The 18,776-nt window shown below is 38.6% G+C and overlaps 2 protein-coding genes across 5 annotated transcripts in view; one reads left to right on the forward strand and one right to left on the reverse strand.

Annotated features, from left to right (window-relative positions):
- LOC126859335 (uncharacterized) overlaps positions 1-3,729 on the forward strand; it is a 164,164-nt gene extending 160,435 nt beyond the window's left edge. For both annotated transcript variants that reach the window (XM_050610471.1, XM_050610472.1), the window contains one exon: positions 1,954-3,729. In XM_050610471.1, the coding sequence (XP_050466428.1) occupies positions 1,954-2,514 (561 nt within the window). In that variant the 3' untranslated portion in view covers positions 2,515-3,729. The remainder of the gene's footprint in view (positions 1-1,953) is intronic.
- The window catches only part of LOC126859341 (autophagy-related protein 16-1), a 382,369-nt gene that overhangs the window by 220,910 nt on the left and 142,683 nt on the right, over positions 1-18,776 (reverse strand). The gene's annotated exons all lie outside the window — the stretch shown is intronic.

Consider the following 18,776-nt stretch of genomic DNA (forward strand, 5'->3'; position numbering starts at 1 on the left):
CTAACCCTGCGTACCCCAGCCTTTCACAGTTTCAAGAGGAGAATGGATTGGGAGGAACGCGTCGGGCAGCTTGACATCGCGGCCTTGCAAATGATCTGAATGAAGAGAAATCAATGATGCACGTTATATACGTACAACGGCGATTGCCATGAATATATTACGTCCGCTGTTTCTCGGTGAAGCGATTATCGCGAGCTTATTTCACGAACGACAAGTAACGAGCAAACACGAGCGATTATTATATGTTCGTTTTACAAAAGATTACGGATAATATATACTTCTTAGATACCCGCAGATCAATTCCAACTATCGCAATATCAAAAAACGACAACAAAAAAACTTTTTTCGCGTAATGCATAACTGCAATAGGATGTACACGAATAAAAAAGATTTTAACGGATAGGTCCGCTTGTCGCGAGAAAATAGGAATTGCAGCAATGCGCTTGGTTGCGCCATTTGCCAGAGCGGATATATGCGCGCTCTAATGGCGCGCGTAAAAGCGGGTACTTGAACTGTTTTTCATGTCATAATCGCGTGTAATTGCCGTTATATGGCCTTACCTAATAAAGAGCAAAAAAATTCGATGCAGCTGCCGTGAAAAACCAGTTTGAAGCAATTATTTCTTACGCATATTGCGTGTGACGGCCGACGCCCGCCGAGTTACGCGTATCCCTCATACACATCCGCATTCTGTATTTATACAATTCTTCTTTTGTAAAAGCTTTTGTTTTGCTTTTTTTTCTCGCACTGCCCGCGTGTTTACGACTCGTCATCGTGAATGAAATCACGTCGTTCGCGAGACTTTCGTGATACAGTTAAAAATTTGTACAGGAGCGACATATGGATAAGATTATTCCGCATCCATGCTGAATCCTGCGAGCGAACGACCGCCCATGCCGGAATTTCAGAATTAATGCTTAGACATAGCTTAGTTGAGTCGACGGCACCGACGTCGCGTATGAATTACGAGTGTGCGAAATAAAAAAAGGGATAAAAAAAAGGGAAAATATTCGCGCTTCGCGACTGCGTTGATTACGCTTGTTGTTGTTGGGCAGTTCCTAACATGGTGAAAAAAAAAGTTAGGAAAAAATTTGACATTTCGGAATCTCCGACGTAAACACTTCTCTCAGTTGATATAGGCGCTTGATGGCACTTTAATTTGTTTCTTTCGCACAATGAAAAAACCGCGCAAAATTGTACACGCAGCTACCAAGATAATAAAGAGCGGCGAAAGAGAAGAAGTGACGAGGAGACGTGCCGCAAATCTCATAATAGTAGGCTGTAGTTTGTTAACGGTACGCCAGCTCGGTAAAAGCGTCCCTCCCCCCTCGAAAGGCGAAATCGTTGCGTTTCGAACAGCCATTCGGCACAGGTGTTTATGTATTATCCGAACGACAGGTAACGGCGTGAAACAATTGGTTACGTGACTTGCAATCCGTCGAAAAAGACTCCGATAGTACGAGGAAGTTCGTTTTATTACATTCCACGTATCGAGAGATCTCTCCTACTCCTGTGAAATGTATTCACTGCATTGTGTGCCAAAAATTAGAAGCAAAGCTTATGATGTTCATTTACGGATCATTATTACTAACAGAGAGAATTTCACTTATTTTATCAAAAAATTATTTAGATATAATATCTTTTATAAAAAGTTTTTCGTAAATAAATTCGTTTACTGAAACTGCGTGCGAGTTCAATTAATTTAAATAATCTGAAACATAAATTTGTATTCCGTATAACTGAATTTTTTTTTCTTTTTTTTATTTAGTGATCTCTCGTATTCATAAAATTATAAAACATCTTCATTTGCTTCGTTCTTGAAGTCTGTTAAGAAAATAATATTTTTGGCTTGGTATATGTATATGCAGAGATAATCTTTTTTCATTCGTGTAAACTTTGCCAAGAAAATTCTTAAGCCGCTTATCTTTTTATTTCTCTGTACTTCAATTACAGATATTGCTGTCGCATTTCGACGCCTTCAAGTTCCCGAGTTCGGAAGTGGTGCAATTCCGCGCTCTGGTCACTCCGTGTATGCCGACCTGCGAGCCCGTGCAATGCGATCAGGAGGAGACGACTGGCGAGTTACGCTCGGTGATCTCCTTCGGTAGACGCCGCCGCCGTCGTTCCACTGGCGCCGTTTCCCAGAGCCGCGAGGATCTCCTTTTGGTGCAGTCTATTCAGATCACGGACAAGTTCGGCTTCGAGCGTGACGGTAAGTTATCGAATGCCTCCGCGACGAGGGACACCGTTTTCATCGAAAGCGAGGACATATCATCGACGATGGGCATGTGCATCAACCTGGGCGAGGCCATCATTGCCGGCACGGTCTTCCTTGTCGCCCAGATTGCCATCATAGCGGCATGGACCTTTACCTGGCAACGACGCCGACAGATGCTGAAGCATCAGGAAGCGCTCTCGGTCTCTGTATCCGTGCCCGGAATGCATTCCATGCCAGGGCGCACCGACAGTCTTTGTAAGTTGTACGATGCCGGATACTCTGGACGTCGCTTCTGAATGATTTTTCCTCCCATCCGATATCAATCGTCAATCTCGTCTTCCTGCGTAAAAATCGCTATTACGAATCTTGGGCTGACTCTTCGCACGTGAACGTGAGCTTTTTAAATTCAAGTCCCGGGGAGATTCACGCGCGCGTGTCACAATTCTCGAAAGCGATCAGCAGATAATCACTTTCACAGCCCAGTTTAAATCTTTCTCCGGAATTCGGACGGAAATTCGCTATTTTGCAATATATATATATATCATACATGTCAAACTTCTACCGTGTTGAAGCCAATATATGTTACTTTTAGCGAAGTATGCCCTTTACCGCTCACGCTTATCTTGTAGTCGGGTGGAAGCTTTGCAGAAGCATTCAACTAATTCCAATTAGAGATGGGCGAATCATAGAGTCTGTTCAAGTAGAGAAACTGATCGTCTCGATCAGAAACAAGAGAGAAGAAAATGATCTGCCCATTTGTATGAATTTTTGTATCCACACATTTTTATTTTAGATACTTTATTACATATGCATATTCTTTTCTTATTCAAACTTCATTTCTACGCAGCTGATAACATAAGAAAATCGATCAATTTCGTGATATCATTTAATTGAAGTTGTTTCTACGCTCATCTTCCCGGGTGGAGCAACGCAATTATATACATTCGCATATGCACACGTGCTAATAATGCCGGTGGAATTACCGAACGAAATAATTAGCACAATTGCGCTTGATTACTTGCTATCTGTCGCTTATTGAGACACAAATATCAGTGTTTCCCGATCAATATACCTAACCAAGGTCGCGGTGTAACGAATCGTACCGAATGTATCATCAATCTCGTCGTCCTGCCTTTGATGCGGCCGGTTATTTCGTAGAAGGAGCAAGACTGCAATTACGATCCGTACCGGCAACCTTTAATTAACATGACGTTCAATGTTTAAGCGATCTTCGTGCGTATGCGTACCCCGGTTCAACGAAAGTCGACGCCGTCTAAGGGGAGACGTTTCTTAGAAGCAGATTGAATGGGCACGATAGAGGAAAAAGAAGAAGAAGAGAAAGAGGAAACGTCTCGTAATATCGCGTCGATACTTAATCCGTATCTGATTGTGGACGGCATACCGAGAATCACACGCCTCGCGCCGTGGCTAAATCGATTTCTTACTTTGTTCCGTGATAAAAGTGGCGATCTCGCCACACCTCTTCCCTCGATAACTAGTTGATAATGTAACGGTGCAAAAATTCAGCCGCGAAGAGAGTAATCGATTTCGCGCGCGAGTTTGGTCGGTTTCTTACGCCCACGTGTACCATCATCCTTTCCTTGCTGCTCTTTCCTCTTCGCTTTGCCTTGCCCTCACAATGCGCTTTCACCACCTCTTCTTTTCGCGAAGTAACGTGATGCGAGATATCTCTCAGTACATTGTGGCTCCACAGATGATGGAGACCGACATGTATTCGCTATGTCGGATAGGCAACCGGTGTTGGCCTCTAATTAGCATTGGGAATTAGGGATGATTATGCAGACGTGTAGAGTAGGACATTGCGACGAGGAGATCGGGCGGCGAGTTAAGCACGGGGATGAAAGAGGGAGAAGGGAGTGAAACGGAACGAGAAACGGTAGGATCAAAACGTGGTGAGCTCGGTGAAGAGAGGTAGAAGGTACGCGCGCAAAGGGTTTGGCGGAAGGTTGAATCTAGGATCTCTTGATGGCGAAATCTCGAGGAGGTAGGGAGCGGTAAGCGAAGAGTAGGGAGGAGAGGCGGATGAGAACAGATCAGGAGAGATCTGAACACATACTGAAGCCATGTAACCTCGATTTCCGACTTAACCTTAGCCATATCCCTTATCCTTAGTCATCCCGTAGCGGCCAGGTTAATTTACATCGCAACACATGAGCTTATCAATCTAGATTGGCCTACTTGGCTTGGGAAAGGCTATCAAAAATTGTTTGCTTGATACGGTTGGAAGAATTTTCTTCGTACTATGATTAGAGATTACGCACTGGTAAGCAACAGAATAATGCGCTCTATTGGTCCGCCATTTTATCGCCGGATATCTTGAGAGAAAATTCGAAAGGACAATACCGCATCGATAATGTCAAACACAGAAAAATCCAGTTCGTAACAGTTATTGTATATTTTCTATATATAAACCGCAAATAAAATGTATTTGTCAAATTCGCGTTACTTTTGCGGCAAGTTGAAAAACAAAAAAAAAATAGAGAAAAAATATCAGTTTTTAAATAATATAAAATATTTCTAAAAATTAATAAGTGATATGCGAGATACAGATTACTAATTTATGCTTTAACGTTTTAGATTTCGTGACAATAACTGATTAATTTTGCCATACCCAGATTCAGATTTTATCTTGCTTCAAAATATGTAAAGCGGAATAAATGTTATCGACAGTGCGTGTAATGCATTATAAAATAGAGCAATACAAATCGAATAACTATGCCAGCGGGGCCTTATCGATTTCACCAAGGCACACAAAACGGGCTCAGAGAGATCGGATTAATTGAGAAACTTGAGGATTAAAATACACTCGTTAAGACAAACATGGGGCATGAGAGAGACGAAATGAAAGCTTCCAATCGTTCTGAAGTGTTTGCATTACGGTTAACCGAACTTTGGATTGTTCTGATGTTTGACGTTTACTTATGGCATGGTGAAGATTCGCGTACCTCGGACTTTGCTTTTATTCATATGCATCGAAACCGTTATGTATGCAAATAACGATCATATGCTTACACGCAACAAAACTTTATCTTACGCGCGATAATGTCATTTAATAGAAACTCGATTTGTTAGATGCTGAAATAATCGTATTTAAAATCAATTTAGGATTCGAAAAACTTTTTGATGCAAGCAAGACAATATTCATCGTATGTAATAACTATATGTAATAGTGACGTGTAACGTTTGCCGCACGTGTAACTCACTATTAACGTTTAGCGGTCGCTAAAGCAACGACAATAGCGAAAATTGAACGAAAAAGGATGCACAATGACAGAGATTGCGCGTATGTTTTGTCCATCCGGAATTCCAGTGCACGCTTTAATTATTGGATCTAATTGCTGTGGATATTGCTAGGCTTTGCCTGTTTGCACGAGAGCGCGTGGATGCCGAACCAAATGGAATTTCGACCCTTAAATCAAGCACCATTGATTCCGCGAAGCACGCAAGGCAATAATTGAAATGCAGAAAACACAAGCGCGACCAGCGTTTTTCCGGTATATTTTCGCCAAGTGCGGTTTAATTACTTTCGCATTACGGCTGTAACGCCGATGTTCGCATCGCTCTTAGTCGCGGATGCGACTAAGGATTGCTCGATAACTTCCTTTCCGCTTCAACTGCTGCTTCTACGCGTAATCCGCTTGATATAAATATATAAATACAAGTAAATATATAGATATAAAATATATATATATATATATATATATATATATAGATAGATATAAATATATATACACACGTATACATATACGATGATAAAAACATGCCAACGAAGGTGCCTACGCGTACGGTAAGTGATGCGACGCGCATAACGCGATTTTATCTTTTGTCATTTTTACTTTTTTGAAAGATAACCCTTGAATTATATGGATTTATGTTTAAGAATTTTTGCGCTAACGCTGCAGTAGTATATCCAACCTGCTTGTGGTGAGAGGGTAGAGCCAATTTTATACATGTTCGACGATATTTTTGTACGAACGTAATTTCTCAAACGTGGTGTTGCGCGCGCGAACGCGCGCACTGCGCTGATGCGTGCGTGAAGAAGGCACTCGAGGCGCAAACGTGCGCGTGCGGTCGCTCCGCGCAACGCTTTAGCGATGTAATTTCAAACAACGTATATATGTATGAGCGTATATATGGAGTGACGCAAGAAAAATCTGACAATTCTTCGCCTCGCCTGCGAGAAGCGGTCTCCGGACTAGAGACGCCGAATGCGAAAACAGATCAAGTTGTCTCTGGTGTAAAATGCGGAAACTTGCTGGAATAGATCCTAAGTCATTACTCTTCATGGGCGAAGATGTGCAAGATTTTCTCGCGTCACCTCGTAGACAACAAGCGTTTCGAGTATAACACGATAACGAATGTGTGAGCACTTTTCATCGACTTGATCGAACTGTATGTGCGCGGCATGCGCGCCATGCCCGCTCGCTCTGACGTTTGATTCAACTCAATGGAAACTGCCGAGTACGCGAAGAGTATAAGGATTATCATTAATTAATTAATTGTCTTACATTTAATGCGTATACGATGAACGTAAAAGGAGCAATCATGTTTCATCAATATAATAACATAATTAAGATTAAGTTAACGCGCCCGCGGTCTTGGCGCTATGAGATCGAGACCGCGAAAGGCAATTGCGAAGGAAAGATAATATTGGGCTCGAGGACGATCACTTCTCTCGATGATATCAACCTGCGCCTGCAATCCCGAATGGCCGATTCGGGTAGCCGCGAGCAATTCAACGCGATCGGCGTCGTCGTCTGCGTTTCTGCCTACCACTCGCTTCTTCTTCATCTCCTTCCGTCCCTTCCTCATCCCTCCGCCCTTATCGCCCCCCATCTTAATGAGGATTATGTTTATACCACGTACTTTTTATCAAGAGTATCCACGAGTTTGTAGAGATGTCGGTGCTTGTCCTCGAGCCTGAGGTGCGCGCCTGCTCCGTCGTAAGCTCGAGAAGCTCGAGTCTGTTCTGTACCATGACAAGCGTGTATTTCTGCTTTTTCTACGTCTTATACATCTTCCTTTCCATCCCCCATCCCCTTGTATTCATTCTTTCGTTTTCCCTTTTTCCCCGCCATCCATTCGCCTTCCATTCCCCCCTTTCACCCCCACCCCTCCCTCCTCTTCCCCTTGCCGTCCTGTTGATGCTGAGAGTGCGCGTCGCCTCTTGCTAAATTAAACCATTTTCATTCGTGAACACATACGTCACGTACAGAACTTACCCGACGATCGCGAGCGTCCTTATATGTTATATCCGCGCACCAGCATTAATCGCTTATTTATTTCTTACGTTAACGTATATTGCCCTTCAAGAATACTCGTACCCTATCACGCCTATTTTTTTCCCTGCCCATACACAACCGGCATACTAACTACCGTTTTAATAATACACCCGTCACACCAGCCACGCACTGAAACTGCTATGTAATTTAACGAATCACTCCGCTGACGTTAAACGTAATGCGTGCGTGTTTCTAATTAATTTCCATTTTTTTTTTCTACATTATCAAGACATATCTTTCTTCAAACGTCGTATATGTCAGTACCGTAACACACACGTTGTACATAGCATATATGGTACAGAGAAAATAAACTCATTTTATAACGAAAATTGTTGTTTTTCTTTCACATACGGATTCTTCACGGCCCTTCATGGTATGTGTAACTTTCCGCCAGGATATAAGATACAACATTGGATTCCGCCGACATTAGATTCCTACGTAAGAAAGGTCCTTGGGATGACTCGCGCAGGCAGAGGAAAGATTTGCGATGAGAAAGTAGTTATTGCCTGTGGCAGTGCGCCCAGAAAATCGCCGTTAACAATAATAAACCATCCGTCATTTGGCGAATTATTTTCATATATATATATATATAGTAAATTCTTAACAAGCGTATTGTTAATCACAGACTAATCAGTTCGACAAATCTATTAATCAAATTATTCCAAAGAAATATTCACTCCATCTTTCGATGCAGGAAATATAAAAGAATAATTATTTCTTCAACAAAGATATAGTGGAAATAAATTGGTAAATGTATTCACACATATATTACCAAGTGTCTTTTATGATAAATAATTTATCTAATGTTTTATAATGCGATTAATAATTTTTGCTCTTTTCAAATATATATCTATATTTTGAAATATAAAATATAATAAAAAAAATACTAGTATAATTATTTTTTGTTATTGCGAACGATTATTTAAATCAAATTACAGTAAACACACAGACAATTTGATTTTACATTTAGTCTAAATTGTCTAAAACATCGAAATAAAAATAAACATCACATTTTGTTAGAATATTATATTTAATAATTCCTCGGACAAAAACACGCATACACATTCAAGAAATTCATTTTCTTTTTATGACAATATAACAATAAGAAATGTAGCATTACTGAGTATCTTTATATTTATTTGCAAAGTAACATGCAATTTCAAAATGAAATGCTTCGAATTTGAAATTCGTATACGTGATTAGCTTATGATAGCAACGCAACAATAACTAACAATCGATATTTCATACATGTACATAACTAAGCTGCCCATAGATTATACATTCTGTTAACAACGATCAAGAGTTTGAACACATAATGGCCGCGGGCATTCACCAAACTCTGCTGACCAATGAAAATTAAATTTCTTCGTGACAGCTATAGTTTCAAGCGCAAAATGATTTGTATCAGAAAAGAGGACACGCGGGCAAGGAGGAACGCGACGGGACAATATAAGGTGGATCGTGCTGCACGAGCGAAAAGTAGACCATGTAAATGAACAAAATCACTGGTTTCCAGCCTCCGTTAGTTCACATCTGCGATGCGCGATTCGATAAGCGTGAGAATCTTGTCGAGTCGCAGCAAGAAAGATCAGAAGAATAGTTGGAGGAGGAGAATATTAATAGTCAACATTCAGCCAAACTATTAAAAGAATATAATATTTTTTGCATAGAAAAAAACACAAATATCGTGTAAATGCAAACACATATACGGAATGTTAGTCTTGTATTAGTAATTTCGTAAAAAAAAAAAAAAAAAATGAAAACATCTCGAACGAAAAATTTCAATATTCTTTCTTTGTTCCAGTAAAGACAATATTTATTTTATCGATACTCGAGCATTTTTATTATTAATTTTTAGATCTCTTTTTATGTAAATCTACATTTTATAGATAGATAGAGAAAATTTAGAGATATATATATATATATATATATATCCCTATAAATTATTTCTGCAAGCACGGCATAGTAAAAAGCACAATCAAGAATTTGAAAGAGTATATTAGAATATTGTATGTAAGGGAAGGAAAAGAGAGAATCGAAGGTACATTGTTGAAGCAATCGAGCACCTATTTAATCGTATTCTGCTACATAGTCAAGCATATGTTAAAAGCAATGGGAAAGTTTATTCCGTGCTGTTTTACATAGTCTCGCCCATCTAGCGTAACATCGCTTCTCTTTCGCAGCGATGCGCGACGGCAACGAAAAAGAAGAATATACTTTCTCATCTGAAAGTCGTGCCGCCGCTAGAGTTTTAAGGCAAGCTCCGAGATTACCAGCGTCTGGCTCCTTCCAATCGAAGTGCTTCGCCAGGATACAATTTATCGCGCATAAAAGGAGAGCGTAAGTTGCCCAGGTACGATTTGGCGAGTCCATTCGGTTGGCTATGTTAATGAACCGGATCGAGATAATGCCACGCGATGCTCCTCTAGTTTACGATTCTGCCGACGCGGCCGGAAGTACGGCTATACAGCTATCGGGTGACAAGCATAGCCCAGCGTTATCGACCCGAGGCTCGCCCGAGACTCGTTCGCAAGTAGAAACGGAAGAAATAGCGAGCGAAGCGTTAGTTTGCTGGCGTAAAAGATTCCGATAGATTCCGGAGTATTTTTCGGATTTTTCGTTTCTCGACAAGGCATTGCCGTTTTCGTCGTCATCGCGCGATAACGGAGTTGCGCCGCAGATATCAAACGCCTCGTACGCTTTTCTTTGGTATGTGACATGCGGAGGAAGAGGCGAACGGTGGCAGAACTTCCGGCAACATTTGGGGTGAAGAGGGCAGTCGCGGGGTCTATATATACGTACGAGGGTGAGGAAGAAAAATGGAGAATAGGATTGAACGAAAACACGGACGGTACTATGTATGTATGGCGGCTCGAATCTCTGGCTGGAACGCCGAACATTCGTTTTTCACCATGGCGACATTGTGTCGCTGCGAAACATTATGTTGTGTTTATTCTGCCGTAGAAAGCTGTCGCAGAGTGATGTCTCGTATGCCGGTATATATCGCGATTATGCGGACATATCCGTTTATTGATCAATTAGAAATTTATTACGCCTGATTATATCCACACGCACCAATCGGTCGTAAAACAAACATTGCATTCTGATTAAAAGTTTTACGCGTCGTTTTCACGGTGAACGTCGATATGATATGGAAAATTGTTCTAAAACATTTATCATCGATTTAAGATCGATATCTAATAAAAGAATATTTTTCGCAAAATGTAAATATTGTAATATCAATTAATATTTAAAAATTGTTTGTCGACAATAGCTTATGTCAATAGTAAACATATGATGTAAATCATAAAACGCGCTGGGCAATAATAATTGTAACAATAATATCAATCTAAGAACGATTCAGGAATACGCGGTAATATTCAATGAACGACGTACGCGCTAAAAACTGAGAGATGTCTCAGTAATTGGAAATCGCGCTCTATCCTAATCGAATAATATAGCAGCAGAAAAGTGACGTGCACACGAGATCATCAGTCACTGCGTCATCGCGAATGAGAACGACGCCGACTATAAGACGTTCACGTGGAGCCATTTGTCAAAAGTCGAGACAATCCTATCGAAGTGTCTCTCTCCGAAATTATCTTCCGGCGGCGCCGGACCCACGGGATTCCGGACAATCTGTCCCGGTCGAATTATCCAACATTAACCCTCGGGTTATCGATCTGCCAATTCCACTGTTCTCTACTTCGCGGCAGTACATTCGCAATCCTCATGCGATTTCGACGAAATATCTCTTTCTGCTCTTTCTCAATGTAGATGCTTTCACAGCCAAGGTTTCTTTCCGGTCGTTTTACGAGTCGCCCTGTTTCAGGTAAGATAGAATATGAATAGTATAAGTGTTCTGAGATTCTTCGCTACGATTAAATTATGTTCAACAATGATCGAAAGCGCGATTAAAGGAAAATATAATATGGTCCGAGTCGTTAAACGCAAGCTCATATATATTGCGTATGAAAAAGAAGTATCGCGATGAAAGATTATGCAGCAAAAGTCATTTGATTTTGAATTCATGGTCTATAAATGTCCCGATATCTCTTTTAAACGCTTGCTTCTAGTCATACATCTTAGTACGCATTTCAAGGATATAGCTCAATAAATACATCGTAATTTCTTACGATTTTGTGTCTTCGCTTCCATATATATACCTATAGTCATACGCTGCTATACCGCGCGCAATCCACTTAAAGTTCGTCTCTCGTTCAGTCACATCGAAAGTTGTAAACCAAATCGGAATGTGCATCCGGCGATCAAGGAAAGTGGTGGCGGAGTAAATAGCGGGGTGGTTTTGCCATCGAAATGTCGATGCTCGGGATCGGCAAGGAGATCGCAATAGTGCGACTACCTCGAATGACAGGATTGCCTCGCTCGTCTTAGCTACGGTTGTGCTTGAGTTAGGTGAGGATTGTTGCGCGGTATTCAGGCAAGAAAAGACGACAAGCAAAACGAATGGAAGATGTGACAAGAAATGACAGCGAAATCTGGCAACAAAGAAAAATAGATAAAAAAATATTGTACGTGACGGCATATACAGACGATCATATACTTTGCCATTTGCTTTGAACCTTTTGAAAAGTACACAATTTAATTTTTCACAAACTATATATAATATACTATGAAATGTTCAAATTACTCTGCAACTACTTAAATTACTTTGCTCGCGAGAAATGAAGTAAATATATAAAAATATATTTTTATTCTTGTTAAATTATATGAGAAAATATTATGTTTACTTCAAATGTAAGAAATGAAAAAATAGATTGCATAATTAACAGTTACAATTATAGTTATTAAATGTTAATAAAAAAATATCAATATTCAAGAATAATATTTATATATATATATATATATATATATAATGTTTTAATTAATAATAATATAGAAAAAATAATAAAGTGAAAAGATAAATTCTTTTTATCACAATACTAAAAGTGAAGGAGAATTGATATTACTGCTAAAATAATATACGTAACATCGTATTTTCGAAGCAGATAGATAACAATATCCATCTGATTCAAGTACGTTGCATATAACAGCAAAGAAAAAGAATGGCTAAATGGCGTTGAAAACAAAGGCAAAAGCTAGTCCGTTGTTAGAGCTTTCGCATGGCACAAACTAACAGAATAATACACAGTTCCTTTCTGTGATACATTGGATAATGTCAAAACGTAACGAATGGCCTGCGTTGTCGAGTAAACTCAATGAAAACACTTTCTGTTTTCGATATCCTTTGCTGGTTCAACATTTCGCCAATTACCTTCGATGCATCCAACTATTTTCTTGCATTTTTTGTGTTGCTTTAGACGAGTAACGCGATATTAAAAAGAAAAACGCATATATACGTAAATGATACGTGTAGAAAATATTAAAGAAAAAATTAATATATTTTTAGCATAAATATAAATAAAATAGTAATTGCGACATTCATTTAATTACTTGTTCTTGTTTAATTATAAATAATTAATTATAAAGTAAATAGATTCACAGGTAATATAAACATGGAAGATTCTCTACATCTCCTTTCGCTTCAAGCTTTATAAACTCTTAGATTATTTTTTTTCTCTCCACCACTTGTGCATATCTTTCGTCGCCTCCTTCTCGTCCGCTTTACGCTCGAATGTCTACCTTCATCTTCCAGTCATCCCTCTCCAAGAGCCAATCCGTCCGGCTTCTCGCCGCACTCGTGAGTCTCAAGTATTCTACCGATTGCAGCCGCGCAAGCCTTACTCAGAAAGGCCTCTTCGTTTGTTCGTTGACTGGAAATAGTCTCGTCGAATTCAGCGTGCTCTTCTAACTTAATGCGATAAAATCGTATCAGGAAGTACTTAAATAACCAAACAGTGATTGCAAAAGAGAGACTCAGACGCATTATTTTCTCACTACGCTCAGCCATTCAAACGATGATCCGGTGCGTCAACGAGACACTAACAAAATACTTAGATAAAAGATCATTCCTCGCCAATCGCAACTACCGTCTCTGTTGTAGGAGCGTGTTTGTTCATTGCAACGAAAAGTAAGTAGGTTTTCATCATTCAGCATTTGCATTGTCTATGATGTGAAAGTAAGAGCGCCATTCGAACTTTATTCGGACGTATATCCGCACTCACAGCCAATTATGCTAATAGTTAGTTCAAACTCTTACAAAATTAAATTGGTTTTGCAGACAGCCAATTTCAACTTGCCGACTTTCCAGAATATCCCGCGTGGTTTAATGTAAACTGCCATCTAGTATTCGCGATAGTATATAGTAGTTAACAGACTAATTACGAGATCGCTTTACCAGCTATACATTTCGAAATCTCCCGATGTACTTGCCACTGTTTATTAATTACCGTTAAATCGCTACATTACACGCCGCATTATCGCTGATAACGTATTAATTGCTATGTATGCCTTTTGCAAATCTATCCTCCAATACGGTAATACAATGTCATCGAATAATAAAATATTTGGAAATTGTATTTTATAAAGATTCCTGACATATTTTTCTTCTTTTAAATAATGCAATCTCATTGTAATGCGTCCCATTGAGAAATAAATGTATAAATTAGCCTCGATAAAGGCAAATCTTATTTTTCTTGAACAAGAACGAATTATTGTGTCACAATTAATGCCGCGCTGCAAGAAGACAATTAATATTTCAGCAACGTCTCTGAATTCGTGACAATTAGTATCTTAAGCTTTTATTAGAGATCGGAACATCTTCGAGATATTTCTGCAGCAACTGATTTCCCGTGGGATGTTAATCCTATTCTGGAATGGCAACTTTTTGTTACCAACTAACGAGCAGCTTACAGTAGATTACAAATAAAATCTTTTTAGTTACACTTTTTAGTTGTACCATGTAAATTAATTCAGTTTTGTGGATTATTAACTTACACGCCTTAATAAAAACTGCGAGTTAAACGTTATTTATAAATGTAGAAATGGTTATTGTATGTGCGATTCTTCTTACTGTTGAGGAAATATTTTTTTCATTCTTTTATTAATCTAAAACGGAGTGAAATCTTTTTCTTAATAAAACAAGTACACGTATATATGTATATATTAATCTAAGATATTATTACTTTACACATTTTAGTTTATTATACCTGTTTCATGAAACGAAGCGTCACAATCCTTGTAAAACACAATTTCGGAAAACAAATATGATTTTCGAAGGCGCAAACTCACGCTGTCGCATTAAATGAGTTGCCAGTTATGATCGCCTAAAGTTCCCGCATAGGCACGCTCCACGTGAAACTTCGTTCGCCCCTTCAACGAATTATGCAAATCTCGAAGCTGTTGCTATCCACCGTGTGGCTGTCGACCCTGCTTCTTTTTTTTAAAGCTAGCATTGTTGAAGGCGCAAACATCTTTATTCGTCAACGGGATACTTACAAAAAAAAAACGATAAACTTTTTTTTTTTTAAAGAAGCGATGAAATACTACAGATGTAATTTTTTTCAAAATAATTTTTAAAAATAAAATTAACAGTAATTTTCATTATCATTCCAATTATAATTTTAAAACCGCAAAATTTTGTTTTAAAATTATTTCTATCGCGCGTCATACATATACAAGGATTTTAATTTTAATATAAGCTATTATTATTATATAAAAACGATGAATATAATTTTTTACATGAAAGACATAACGAGATTATATAATTATAATTTATCAGAGTGAGATGCGTACGATGTATAATATAAATGTATAAATTTTAATATAAATGCATATTTTATCGTCAAGTAAAAGACTAAAAAAATCACATATTCCCTCGATAACGGCTGGACTATCGAAAAGCCAATTCCAATCGTTACTTTTGATCGCGATGGGACCATTGAATCGACCAACGATACTCTTTCGATTGCGGCACACTCGGACCTCTGACGTAGCCGCTTTAATAAACGGCGATCATATCGGCGAACAATATCCGCGTGGAATATAAAGAAACACGTATGCGTAGTAGTTGTAACGCTGGCCATGCTCGTAAGAATTATGTAATTGCCAAACAGCGGGGAGTACGATAATGACACATGGGCCAATGATAATATTCCGCATTTCAACGAACTGTCGACCATTCGTGGATGGCCGGACCGGTATATACCGGTTAGTAAATGTATGGGAGTAGAGGAGAAGGGGAGGGGAGGGGAGGATGAGAGCGGGCGAAGGGATGAACGTAGAGCTCAGGGGAGAGTAAAAGAGCGACGAGGGGGCCGGTAGGAGGGGTGGCTGAAAGCGGAACGGAGGAACCGTAAACGTGCAAGCGCCAATGCAGCATAACGACACAGCCAAATGGTTCGACCATTACCGCGCCAATATTACCTGCTCAACTGAATTATTGTGTCGAGCGGTCGCGCGAAATATCTGGCATCGATATTGAATCGGTGTGGTGGCCGACTGGCGTTCGAGGAAAGAGAGAGAATAAAGAGGGCGAAACGGGGATATATACGGCAGCAGAGAGCAAAAAAAGCCTGGCGGAGAGAAAAAAAAAGTAAAAAAAAAAAAAAAGAAAAAAAAATATTGACTTTAACGAGAATGGATCTTCGCGGAACAAAAGCCCAATTTTATAGAATAACTTTCAATAAATTCTATTCTCGTATAATGTCGATAAGCGAAAAAGAATAAACGCCAGGCGCGCTATCGTCCGTGATCTTCGGGCTCCTTTGTCTACCTTAATTGTCGGTCATATAATTATATCAAATAAATTGCAGGCAGTTTCATTCAATAAATTGTTTTTCGTGAACGATAATAATTCATTTTGTTTTATGCCGAGAAATATTCTTGTAGTTTATCGCTTCGTTTGCGCGCATTATTTTTCGTTCGGTAAAAATTAAAATTAATAAAATGATCAGATGGGAACGGGAAAATAATGTCGTTTCCAAACGTAAAGCCTTTGCTGTTAGGTTAATTCTCACGATCGAAGAGGAATGAATTGAGCAAACAGATACGGGAGAGGAATAAATAAAAGTGTTCTCTAGCGTGACTAACAAAATAGGATTAATTATTCTGGCACGTCAGTTCTGTCTATTAACGCAAGGATGCCTGAGCGATTCTTCATATCAATTTTGCGGATGCTTTTCGAGCCTACGTCCGGCAAATGGTTGCAGTTAAACCATGAACCGTGCAGAAATCGGATTATTCGGTGCGTAGTCATTTTCTGCGGTGTGATACTGAAATTATTTTGATAGAACGCAGCAAAGAATACCGGATCTCAATAAAAAAATAGCTATTTATAGTCTGCATACAGATTCTCACTAATGCCCATCGAATTCATTTCAAAGAGCCCCATCAATTAAAGTTGTTGGTGTGGCTGGAACGAGCGCGCCAAACAACGGCTCTCCATTTCAAGAACAGATAGTGACGATTATTTTGTTGTCATTATCACGTACTGCAAACGAGAGAACTGTTTGTCAATTTTCACGAATTTTTGTACATGACGCATGGAGAGCGCTTAAAACAAACGAGTTGAAAGAAAAAAATGAATTGCAATTAATGTCATTGATCAATTTACTTTCATTATATTACAATAATTTATTATATTACACAATATTATTGTCATATTATGTCAATATTTTATATAATTATTGTAATTTGTACTAGATCTATATTACTTATTAGATTACAACAATAAATAGACTCATAATGCCTTGTTATTTTATTGTGTATGTGTATGCGTGTTTGATAGAGAGAGAGAAAAGAAGAGAGAAGAGATAGAAGAGAGAGAAGATGAAATAAATAATACTTTTGTATACAACTCTGGGAGAAATAAAAATTTGTCTTCAAAAAATTTTGTCGACAGATTAGATAGCTGATTATTATTCTTGCCAAATCTTTAAATCAATATTCTTTGTGGAATAGAATATCTTTGTATCATAAGTAGTGACAGTGACATTATCACTAAATATATCAAATGTAAACATTTTAAATACTTCGTAAAAATCTGTGATGAATACATAGGACGCGTTGATTTAATAAATTTATATGAAATAGAACAATTAAAGACGCCTACATTACCGCAGGCAATTACAATTATTCAATCAGATGTCTGTGGTTTATAGTGAAACACTTCGACGGGCTGTCGAGCCAGACAGAAACATCGACATAAACTCCATCACCAAGAGACCAGATCCCCCGCAGCGGTCTACGACCGGCTCTTGGTCGGCTAATGCGATTGTTATTACACATATTATCTCTGCGCGAGTAATCATGTTTCACATTACCATGGCTCGTTCCACGATCACGCGGCCTCGGCTGAATGCCGCTGTACGTGCGGCGGTGCCCGTAAGACGACTTTGGAACGCCCACCTATACGCAAATCACCATTCGCAGACGTGTGCGTATTCTTTCTACATGTTACTACGGAAACGGAGAGTGATCAAACCGCAGTGTTGGTACACGAACGCGGTCTTTGTACGCCAAGAGCAAGCGATAGCAGCAGAAATAGTTGCCGATCGCACGGCAAGTAGTTTACATGCACATAGGCATGATACACAGATATGCTCTCAAGGTAAGCATCATTCGGAGATTATGAAAGAAAGGGTGCCCCACACTCACCCTCGTCGATCGATTGATAGAATCCTCAAGCCAAAAGCTACCTATAGATCTATAATATCTTGAATAGCATTGAATTTCGTGCATATTCATAAATTCATGCAGAAAATTAAATAACACACATAAACAATCTGTTAAATGTGGATTTACAAAAATATTTGTATGTGTGAAAAATATCTTACTATATTAATTTTCTTGTTTTAATAATTGAATGAAAAATAAAAAACGTTTGAAAATTTTCCAATTTAAATACATACACATATAATATGTAGATTTAAGGATAACAAAATTTATTAAACACATTAAAGATAACACAATTTATTATATAAAAATTACGTGCTGCAAATTTTATAAAAATATTGTGTAACAGTACATGTATTCAAAAAATAAATTTTGCTAGTTAAAGAAAACATTGTGGAAAAGTTTTACGCACGTGTTTTTTGTAACAAAAATTTTTATAAAAAATCGACAGAAAAAGAGAGGGAAAGAAGTGTTATTAAATAAAATGTATATATTAAATACTAATAACATTATTTCGCCAATCCCAAATTGCCATTGTATCTCTGCATTATCTTTCAATATAATAATCTCGTCTGTTTATAAAAAGTTTGCGAATAAAGAAGAAAGTTTAACGGGTGATAAAGTAACCGATAAACGACGAAACGTCAGCTCTTGAGAACAGCTTCATCCAAATTTAATTC

The sequence above is a fragment of the Cataglyphis hispanica genome, chromosome 3 (assembly GCF_021464435.1).
Source record: "Cataglyphis hispanica isolate Lineage 1 chromosome 3, ULB_Chis1_1.0, whole genome shotgun sequence".
Lineage (NCBI taxonomy): Eukaryota > Metazoa > Arthropoda > Insecta > Hymenoptera > Formicidae > Cataglyphis > Cataglyphis hispanica.